At 39.4% G+C, this 12,084-nt stretch overlaps 1 protein-coding gene across 4 annotated transcripts in view; it reads left to right on the plus strand.

Moving 5' to 3' along the window:
• nhsb (Nance-Horan syndrome b (congenital cataracts and dental anomalies)) overlaps positions 1–12,084 on the plus strand; it is a 395,407-nt gene that overhangs the window by 363,389 nt on the left and 19,934 nt on the right. For all 4 annotated transcript variants that reach the window (XM_051927098.1, XM_028799809.2, XM_051927099.1 and 1 more), the window contains 2 exons: positions 256–387; positions 4,931–8,089. In XM_051927098.1, the coding sequence (XP_051783058.1) occupies positions 256–387; positions 4,931–8,089 (3,291 nt within the window). The remainder of the gene's footprint in view (positions 1–255; positions 388–4,930; positions 8,090–12,084) is intronic.

Raw genomic sequence — 12,084 nt, forward strand, 5'->3', positions numbered from 1 at the left:
CACATTTTGATTACTGTATAAGTGACAACCATAAATAAAAACAATGATGTGCAGGAAAAGTCCATAACAGTACAATCATGCAGTAGAACAAGCAAAATATTCACTGGCTGGGCATTAGTCTTGGTGGGTACTGCAGATGTTCAAGAGAGACCAAAGACATACCATACAATGCGACTAATAGGAAATGTGTCCTAGGCATATCAGCTGGTATGCTAGTCACGTGCAAGTCTCTTGATGTGGCTTGTTTCTTTGCAGGGGTTGGTTTTGACAGAGAAGCCAGTGCCCGTTGTTCTCTTGTTCATTCTCAGTCTGTACTGCAGAGGAGACGGAAGCTAAGGAGAAGAAAAACCATTTCAGGCATTCCTCGCCGCGTGCAGCAAGAAATAGGTACAAGGCCTTTTTATTATTTTTTGTAATTTTAGCATATAGAATTTTTAGTAAGCTACTGAGTTTATAGCTCCAATTAAACTTCAGTAGTCTTTCTCTAAACACTAAAACATGTACTTGTTGTCCTTTACTTTTAATCAGGAACTACTAGCTTTTTTTAGTGCCTGCTCATTGCAAACTACAACCTAAAGACAATTTAAAGCAAATCTTTCAGTCTTATTTTTGTAATATTAAATAAATGAACTCTTAAAAAGACTTAATTATTTATATACAGGTAGTTATTGTATACTGTGAATAATGCTGAAGTGGATGAATTTTGGTTTCTAATTCTTTTGTGAATTATTTAAGTTCAACTTTGTTAAATGCACAGGGTGAAAAACAGCTTGTCCATTACATAACACTGTTACGTTTTGCTACATTATTAATACTGGCATAAAGTGCAACCATTTACTATGCACCCTTTCAAAATCTCTGTACTATGACGTTACTGGTTGCAATCAGTTTTTCAGTCTGTCAGTTTAGTTCTTGCCATTAATTACTCTTGTTATTGTCCTGCTTACTTGTATCAATCCTAAAACATAATTATATTTAAAACTGACTTAGATTACATATATGTGTGCATGCTTGATAGGCATAATGGTTGATGCTACCTCTCACTTTCTGGGATCTGTGTTTAATTCCCAGTCTGGGTGATGACAATGCTGTTTGCATGTTCTCCCTGTGTTTACATAGGCTTTACTTCTTCAGATCTTTTTCTGATTACATTTTTACTGATTGTATTGCAAAATATTTTAAATAATTTCAATGAAACAATAAATAAAAACCATAGAAAACAGCCACAAGAGAGGACAATCACTCAACCATCAGGCGAGAAATAAAAGGTTAAACAGTCAGGCCTTCTACATCACTGTTCACCAGCCATCCAGGTTTCTACCAGTTGAAAGGCAGACACCTACTTCTTAAAACTCATGCTGAATGGCCCGTTAACCTGGGACACAGAAAGCTTAAGAAGCAATAGGTAATAAAAAGACAATTTCCAGGAATTACTAGAAAGACAGCTATGAACCCTCCTGCAAAAGACCAGTGCTACACTTTTGCCAATGGTACCCAAATTAAAAATCAGTTTCTCTAGTGTTTCTCCCATGAGGGCTATGTTCATTGGCATTTAAATGGGCATGGTGTGAACCCTATGACCGTCTAGTGCCATGTCTAGGGTTGGTTCCTGTCTTATGCTTAGTGTTGCTGATTGTAATTAGAAGGTAATTAAAATGGATGGGTCAGATTAAATTTGGTAAGGAATTTAAGGAAGCAATAATGCAATTCATTGCAATAATAATGCAAAATGCAATTTAAGATTCTACAACTCAAATACATGCTTTCTCAATCTTTACTTTAGAATAAATTTACAAACAACTTTCACCCATTTACATATAAGAAAGCTACTTTAACCTTAATAATTACAGAAAAATGTGTATATAATTCTGTATGTTAATTTGTACATGAGAATATCTTGCAAATATGCAACTGAATTTTCAGAAAAGAAGTCAGAAAAACTAGCCAATATTACTTACAAATTCATTTTGAAATGTATGATGTCTAGCTTCTGCGCAAGGGTTCCTTTGAAAAATGTCATTTCAGCTTCACAGTTAGAACTCTTTATAAATGAAAGGAGAAACTAGAAAAACAGAGAAAGTAAATGCACTGAATCTTACAATTCAACTTATACATACAGTATACCCATGTGCAACACTTATGTTCCTGTTTATACAACATCTTCAATAAATTCAGCTTTTCTTTTACAACCTTTCATTCATTTTTTTAACCTGCTTATTCCAGTACAGCGTCATGTGGAGCTGATGTGTATTCTGGCAGCAGTTAACCTTGCAGAGGTTGCCAGTCCATCTCATTGCAAACAATTTCACTGAACTAACCTGCTCAACTTTAAGATTCCAGAGGAACCCATACATACCCAGGGACTCCAAGAAAACACTGTCTGGACCAGAATTCAAATCTGCATAGTATTAACCCATTCTCTGTTTGAAAATTTTTAAAATACTCACTAGAACAATCAAATTTTTTTTTATATAATGCCTGGATGGATAGTGCCGTTCATAGAGCACAATGAATATCAGTTTTCAAGTTTAATGTAATAAACATCAGACATTAAAAAGATACAGTGTACACTTATCAACTTTCTATTTCAAATAGACAGTTATAGATTAGAAAATGAAAAAGAGTACTTATATCAGTTTTTTAAAATATTAGTTCTCAAGAGTGGCGCAGTGGTAGTGCTGCTGCTTTGTAGTAAGGAGACTGTGAAAGATTGTGGGTTCGGTTCCTCCCTGTGTGGATAGCGCATTGAGTACTGAGAAAAGCGCTATATAAATGTAATGAATTATTTATTTATTATTTAAGAGAGTCTAAAGATATAGTATTTAGGTAAGCATGTTTATAGGTTTTGGGAATTAAAATTCAAAACAGCAAATTAGGTAAACTAGTATTAATTGTTCATGCAAGACAGTGGAGATACTTTGTTAAATAGTTTGCAGACAGGAAAGTCTAAGTATCCATACAGTATACCTCTACAATTGACTGGTGACCCATGCAGGATGGGTTGATGATTTGCCCATAGATTCGAGGTTGGACTCAGGCTTGCTCTAAATACAGATTGGACTGAGCATCAAAACTGAATAATATTCCTCAAAGTGATGATTGGAAAGCATCTTCCTTAAGTTACAGATTCAATGTTTTTAGCACAACTGTCTTGAAAAAAAAGATGCTTATTTTGGTAAAAATAATACAATGGAGTCACATTTGGCAACTTTTGCATTTTACAGTGACATTAGTCATTAAATTCTCAAAAAATTAGCAATTTGTGGACAATCTTAAAACACAATCACATGTAATATGTAGGTGATAAAGTGATTTTAAGATGTTTATACTGTTTAAATAAAACAAATTGTACTGTTTTTTAAATAAAATGCATTTAAATAGTTTGCTTAAATTAATTAAATGACAGAAAAACTTCTTATAACTCACCAAATTTACTAATTATTCAACTGAGATAAACAGCTAGCTCATAGATGCTATCTATGGAGTGATAAAGGGGCAACTGACCCTCCAATCTAGAGGTAAGTCAAAATGGTAAAAATGAGTTGAAAAATACAAACCAGTCCATATATTGCTGAAGACTACTAAAACTACATTCAGATCGCAGTTAGACTTGCATCTGATTTTTTTGTTTGTTCAAGTTAATTTTGCAAGCAATTCAAATCTGATATAACTGTGTACCAATAAAAAGTAACAGACAGCCGTGAATACAAGCTACATGTTGCCTTCAAATTATTTGAAGCGTATGAGTAAACTGAGAATTCATCAGCTCACAACTGTAAGTACTCAATGATACTTTGAGCAGAATCATCACAGTTGGATCTGTATGTAAACCTGTGATACGAGAGAAGAGCTGGACTTTGTCAGAAAAGCACATCCTTATGGCACAACATTTAGAAAACACTTAGCAATTTAGAACTGTATTGGGAGGCTTCCTTTTTCTGTTTTTGCATTTCACCTGTGTCTAAAAAGATCGAATCTGTGTCACATGAGTGAAAAAATTTATAGCTGAGTAGCAGTAAAAACAATATGATAACCCACCATCCTAGCAGGGTGCTTACGGTGATGCAAACAGCACAATTAAAAGCTTACCATGGCAGCCCCTATAAACCATGTAAATTAAATTTTTGTTCCTAAAATAAACAAAGTATAATAAAAAAATTCAATGAAATCAAAACATAGTGATTATTTTCAATATTTACCATGACTTCTTTTTACAATGCCCTCTCTAACATATGCAAGTAATACAAAATCACAATCCAATCAATGCATAACGTCATAGTTTTTCCAGTGAGAAACCAGCTACAGAGAGCTATTGATAGTGTAATCAGTCAAGTCATAAATGGTTGTGAACAATAGAGAAAGATATATGTGGAGTTTTATTGCAAGGTCTAATATAAGCCCATAATTGAAGATTCTTATGCATTGAAATAACTCAGCCTTTATCAATGCATTCAAAGCCTAGGATTGCTGTTCTGTTGCCGAGTTGATCATTTAATTTTATTTTGCCATGTCTATATCTCCCATTCTATGCCAGTTTGATGATTATTAGTATTATTTTTGGGTTATTATTTATATTATAGCTTATAGTTTTTTGCCCCCAATGCTTATGATGTATCACCACCCATGGGCTTACCAGCACACACACTGACACTGAACTGTAATGAGCAGGAGGTTGGAATTCTTGCATCTCTATAAATATGAAGCAATAAAATGTCCATCCATCCAACGTCTGGTGCCTTTGCCTGGGCATAATTTCATCCGGCCTCCACAAGAAGGTGGGAATGTCCAGTCAACAAAGGCAAGTGATTGGTGTGACACAGTAAACCATGTGGCATATGTCTGTGTGTCTGGGCATCATGAGACTGAGAAAACAAAAAAAAAAGAAATTAAATAAATTAAAATAACTAGCTTTTTCTGTTTTTTCTCCTAGATTCTGATGAGTCTCCAGTAGCAAGAGAGCGAAACGTCATTGTGCACATAAATCCTGATTTCTCCCTTTGTCGTGAAGAACTCAACTCCCTTAATGGACGCTCAAATACAAAGGACTCAGGGTGCCAGACAGATGACATACTGATTTCTGCTCCCTCCAGAAGACGGATACGAGCACAGCGAGGTCAAGGCATACCAGCCTCTCTCTCACACTCCACTGGAAATATCACAACACTAGCCGACAACTCTGACATAATGTTCCAAACTTCAGCAGGTAGCCGACTACGTTCAAGGAGTCTTCCCCGAGAAGGGGGTAGAGTTGTTGATGAAGATCATGACAGTGATGAGGAGCTCTCACCATATGAAACTGAAGAGTTCCTGCCAGGACCTGAGAGAGTCAGAAAAGATGAGGAAGAAAGTACTGATGACCAAACTGTGCCAGAACATCAACTCATCAGCTTAAAGTGTAAGCAGCATGTTAGCAGTCCAGACCACAACTGGAATGAAAGAGGGAGATCAAGACTTCCACGGAAAGCTGATATGGGCAGCTGTGAAATTTCTTCCAGCTCAGATACTTTTAGCAGCCCCATCCATTCCATTTCTACAACTGGAGTGCTTGGGAGTCAGATAGACCACAAAGAAGACCACCAGTCCTCAAGTGGTAACTGGAGTGGAAGCAGTTCAACTTGCCCCTCACAGACTTCAGAAACCATCCCTCCTGCTGCTTCCCCTCCCTTGACAGGATCCTCACACTGTGATTCGGAGTTGTCCCTAAACACTGCTCCCCATGCTAGCGATGATCCCACTGGCTTCATAATTGACCCCTACCCAAATGAAAAAATCAGAGGACACAGAGCAAGTTCCTTTACCTCCACAGGAACAGACCTGCTGGACGACCCTAGTATGAGTAACGCAAGTGATGGAGAATGGAATTATCTGCATCATCAGCATGACAAGTCCTGTCGTCAGGATTTTAGTCCAGAGCACACACGAGAAGATGACGGGGGCTTGGAATGTCCAAGTTTTACCAGCATGGCCACCTATGAAAGCTTTATGGACAAGCCATCATCTGAGAAAGCAGATACAAGCTCTCATTACTCTGTGGACACAGAAGGTTATTATACCTCCATGCACTTTGACTGTGGTCTTACACCTAGCAAAAGCTACATTTACAACTATGCAGCAATGGGCCTCGACTGCGGCCAAAGCGTAAATGTTGCACCTAGCATAAGTGGATACCATCAGCAAGATTACTCGGGTCACAGAGCACCAGGAAAGCCAAGTCTTTCCTTTAAAAAACCAAAGGTGAAGCCAACCCCACCAAAACGTAGTTCATCGTTAAAGAAAACTTGTAGTGGTGCAAATGTTCCTGATAAGAAAGAACCAAAGATAACTAGTGGGCAGCACCTGCCTTTGTCTTCCAGGGAAATGAAACTACAGCTTGACCTGGCTGGCTCCCCAGGCCAGCTAGAGAACCATATTTTAGGTGATGAACCAGTAGAGCCCTGGGAAATAGCAAATGCTGATGAGCTGACAGACTGTACCCCATTCGGCTCTACGGACAACCACTCTTTTAAAGAAGAAGGTGCTGTACAGTCTGACTATGCAGACCTCTGGCTGCTTAATGACTTGAAATCCAATGATCCTTACAGATCATTGTCCAATTCCAGCACAGCTACGGGTACAACAGTCATTGAGTGCATCAAGTCCCCAGAGAGCTCCGAATCGCAAACATCCCAGTCAGGATCAAGGGCCACCTCTCCATCTCTTCCTTCAGTGGAAAGTGAGTTCAAGCTTGCATCTCCAGAAAAGCTAGCTGGTCTGGCATCACCCTCTAGTGGGTACTCCAGCCAGTCAGAAACGCCAACTTCTTCCTTTCCCTCGGCTTTCTTTCCTGGACCCTTATCTCCCACCAGTGGTAAGAGAAAGCCAAAAGTTCCTGAGAGGAAATCTTCGCTCTCTTCCCTACAACATCAGCCACCTTCCTCCAGGGATGGAAGCGCCTCATCCAGGAAAGATCTTGAGCTACCAATTATACCTCCAACCCATCTTGACCTAAGTGCTCTTCACAATGTTATCAACAAGCCTTCAGCTCACAGAAACCAGATTCACATTCTCCATCAAAATAAGCAAAAGGCTGCAGCAGCAGCTGCTGCTGCTGCAGCAGCGGCCATCTCCTCAGCCGCTTCTGACACTTCAGCCTCTGGTCCTTCAGCTAACCTTGCCATTACTCCCACTGTTCTCCGATCTGTACAGCTGCGATCTGTCTCAAAGCCCAGTGAAAGCCTACGAGACAAACTCAAAGCTGAATCTGCTACCAGGCAGAGATGCTCCACTGTGACAATCGTCACCCCCCCATCCAGTAACACAAAATCACCGGAATCTAAAAAACCAGCTGCGGCCCACAGATCTTTTGAGCCCTGTTCTCAGGAGTCCCTTCTAACGCTGTTAACTCCAGGTGATGGACCCTCTGCAAGGGATGTAGCATTTCAGGACAGCTCTGCTTATAAGCAAGATACAGTTGCTTCCAAACCTTTAGGAGCTGTTGCAAATGAAACCCTTACAGACCTGTCATGCATGACAGACAATCTCTTACTGAAATTGCCATTTCAGACTGAGGTGGATAATCCAGGAATCAGCCTTCAGAAATCCCCAGATGACACTGCAGAACTGTCTGGGGCTGGAGCATACATTGAAGAAGAAGTACAGGAAGATGAAGAAGAAGAAGAAGAAGAGGAAGAAGAGGAAGAAGAAGAAGACGATGAAGAAGAAGAAGAAGAAGAAGAAGAAGAAGATGAAGAGGAAGAAGAAAGGAATGCTTTAAAGATTATATTTCCTAGTGACAACCTAGCGACTGTGCACAATCAGCCATCAAGACCGGAGCCAGCCACTGAAATCCCACTAGTGTGTCTGAAAAACGAAGGCTCACCCCCTATTCCCAATGATATAGCAAAGAAGCTTGACTTTGGTCCTAGCAACAGTTTTGATAAAGTGCCTGTAATTATTACTTATCAATCAGAAACATCAGACGCTTACACAATCAGTGATATAAGTAAAGAACAGGAATATGAAGTGACATCAGGTGTTCCTACCAGAAGTGCCTCAGAGGACAGCAGGGAAGAGGGAACAACTCCAGACTATGATGATTCCTTCAGCAAAGGTAATAATGCCTGAAGCATATTTTGAGTACTATTTTATAGCTTCTACATTTCAACTTTTAGCATGCACATATTTTCACTTAATATGCATATACTATAAGCTTAAATATTCTTTCATTTTTAATGTTGTTCTATGCTTGTTTCTTTATTGTTATTTGCAGCTTTCTAATCAGACTTATTTTAGAAATTCACAGAAGAAATTAATGTATTTTTCAGTTATTTGTTATTGCACACAAATGTTCTGCTGATTTTGTGTGTTTTAGAACTGCCATGCTGCTATGTATATTAAAGGCAAGCCTTACTGCAATCTGTTAGGCATTACATTTGGATCTTATTGACACTTCTCCACTGTCTGCTATGAACTGAAAATCAACCTTGTTCTGAATGACCCAAGACACAGGAAATAAGATAACTATACAGTCTGTCTTAAAGTCACACTGCTTGACGTCAGTGGATCAATGGTATTTATGCCAGTGTCACACGTAGTGGTTTGTCTAAATCCAAAGCATTGGAGATCTACCAATGCTTTGTTGCAAGTGCTATTAATTATGAGTTCTTTGATTAGTGACTTCTGGCTAGTTTCTTTGACTTCAAAACTAGATTTTTAATTTGGCTTTGCCACAATTTTGTAGTCTTTCCAGTGCTGATCAGAATTTCAGTCTGAATTATTATTACCTAAATATGTCAGGGAAAAAATATCAGCTCTCCGTTACTGATATATCAAATACTACCAGTAGAGCAACTATTTTCATGTTGTTCACAGATCCTTCAAAAATGAACCCAGCAAATATCTTTGCTCTTCTTGTACCAAGTGCAAGATTGTTATTTTCAATATGGCAAGCTGGTATGGAATACATCTTTTATTTACTTAAAGTGCATTGACTATAGTTCCATCCTGCAATCCATTTTATAATCTTTCTTTCATGTAATACCGTGCACTAGAAAATACAAATAAACTGGATAAACCAGACTAAACTACCAGAGTTGGCTTCAGTAAGCTATTCTCGAACGAAACAAAATGAAAATTTCATAAAAGCATGAAGCACCAGATCACAACAGTATAAGTACAAATACAGAAATACCTTGCAGATTGCAAAAAAATATGAAAAATGTAAGTATTTTCAGCACAGTACAATGCTATATATTTTAATACACTGTCACAAAAACGAGACATACTCAGATGAAAGTTTGGGGCAGCCACCCGTATAATCTGGTATCCTGGCTGCAAAGTCGTTTTTTATCAAATAAACAGCACTGATGTGCATACAACTGAGTCCAAAACAAGACTGAGGAATTAGGAAAAAGAGCAGGGTTTTAAAGGGGAAGACAGGTAGTGAGGTCATAAGGATCAGGCCCATGTTCTTTAGCCATTGGTTTGAGCCTGGACGTGACGCCAGAGGGGCAGGTGCCGGTAAGGTCTCCTTCCATTGGCTCGGTCCCGGAAGTGACGTCAAGAGAGCCAGATGGAATATCCCGGGAATGGTCTACAGGAAAGAGAGAAAAAGAGTCAGTGCACTCTGCCAGCCCCCAGCATGCCTCAGAACTGCCGTCACTCAAGCCCTTTAGATGCCTCCTATGTGCACGTGTGTGACAACACATACTGTATATATACAGTATACCCCCCCCCCCACACACACACACACATGCGCACACACACACATTCCACCACATATTGTAATTTAAAAGAAATCTAACAACAGAAGAGTGTGAAACCTCCCCAAACTCTCCTCCAATGTCTCTCAATGAATTGTAAACAGAGGTCTTGGAGATATTTACTCTGAAGGCGCTTGTGCATGTCAGCTCTGCCTGCTCACCATCTATCTTATGTTTTCCACATCTTCAATTATTTTTCTTCTAGCATTTATCTTACTTGTTCCTTTATTTAGTTTTTAAAATATCCGTCCTTGTATCTTTTATTGAAAATACAAAGAAGGATAACTAGTACTTGGATGGGGGACCAACCAGGTAAAGCTTGGGTTGCTGCTAGAAGAGATATGAAGGGTTGGCAGGGGGCACTTACCCTAAGATCTAAATATGGATCCCAATGCCCCAGTGCATTGACGGGGACACTGTGTTGTAAAAATGGCACCATCCTTCGGAGGAGATGCAAAACCGAGGTCCTCACTCTCTGTGATCATAAAAGATCCCTGGGCATCCTTTGTAAAGAGTAGAGTGTATCCCAATGTTCTTGCTAAATTGCCCACCAGAGCCTAGTCATTCTGGGCCCCTAATCATTCCCTGTCTCAAACTGGCTAACTATCTCTCACCCATTCACCACCCTACAGCTAATGTGGTGAGCGTACTGATGCAAAATGTTACATGATCCATATGGATTCAGCACATTAGTGATCACTGAAGTGACTCACCAGTCACTATGTAAAGCGCTTTGAGTACTGAGAAAAGCACTATATAAATAAAAAGAATTATTATTATTATAATTATTACTAGAAAACAAATTCAAAAGAAGTAAACAAACATGTCAAAAGAATACTGTTTTTGTTTGTAATGAAAATTGTTGAAAGTCAGAAATTCTGCTGTGTGATGCAATCTTAAATGTCTTATTAAATTTGTAGTGTCAAATGTCTTCACTTTAGTTTCAGCATGGCTGACTTTTTCCTGGCACAGGTTTCACTTACTATATCTTTTATTTTCACACATTGTAACTGCCATCCACACAGCAGATGTCAGATATCAGTTCTGTGGGCTATTTCAGCACCTTATACTCATCTTCCAGCTGGATTCATACTCGGGTCGCTTTGATTACAAGATAGGGTTGTTACCACCAAGCTAAAGGAGGCTTTTAACATTCCTGTTACATGTACAACCAGCTTACACTTCCTTGCATGGTGACCAGTCGTTACACAATTTTTTAACTTGCGTTGCCTGCATAAAGGAAAGCCAGAAAGAGCAGCATGTACGTACACAGCATATACTATATCTTAATCATAAAACTAACAAATGATTGACAATGTTATATGCAGATCTCCCAGTTATGCATTATGAGCAAAAACAGTTCTGTTCCAATTCACTGCTGAAAAACCAGTGCATCACTAAAACGGTTGCTATCAAGCCCAAGAATTGTTGCCAACTGCATCAATGTAACCATTAATGTTTAGCCTTGTAGTCTTTAAAATCTATGGCTTTACAAGGACATTAATCTTAAATACATACTGTCCACTGCGGTGGGCTGGCGCCCTACCTGGGATTGGTTCCCTGCCTTGCACCCTGTGTTGGCTGGGATTGGCTCCAGCAGACCCCCGTGACATACTGTCCATACATTCTCAAACAATTTTAATCCCATGCTAGGTTATGGGATTCCAGAGATTATCTCGACAGTACAAGGCTCCAAGCAAGAAAAAGCCAGGACAGGGCGTCAGCCCACTGCAGTGAACATGTGTACCACTATACTTTCCCACGTCTGGCTTCACAGGGAGGCGGGCACTCTCCTCTGAGAGAGCATAAACAGCCCTCTTCGCCTCCCCCTTCCGAAGCAGCCCAATTCTGTGAGCCCCTCCCGAACACTCCCTGGCCTGTCTAGGTTGCCTAGTGGAGCATGCCGGGAGTAGAGCCTGTACCGGGCCACTCCGAAACAGGTGGTAGTTCACCTACCACTCATGTCTTTGGTGATGGGGAAAACCAGAATAACTGGAGTGTTCGGGAGGAATGTACAAATTCTACACAGATGAAGCCCAGATTTGAAAACCAGGATACTAACTTGTGTGTTATTTTTGCATCACTAGACTACTATACACAATTAGATATACTGTAACAAATGTGCAGACAACACAGTTTTCTCAGGCAACAAAGGCAACCTTCCTATGCACAAAGGACATTTAACATACATGGACAGAATGATAGTATTAAGATGCAATACCACCCAACAATATGAACAGAGTTTAAAGCAGAGCCCCAGAGAGCAGGTGTCAAATCTTTGTTGAATAGAACTATTTTATTATGCAGATGAGAACTTAACAAAAGAAATGCACACTGCACAATA

This window comes from Erpetoichthys calabaricus, chromosome 4, assembly GCF_900747795.2.
Source record: "Erpetoichthys calabaricus chromosome 4, fErpCal1.3, whole genome shotgun sequence".
NCBI lineage: Eukaryota > Metazoa > Chordata > Cladistia > Polypteriformes > Polypteridae > Erpetoichthys > Erpetoichthys calabaricus.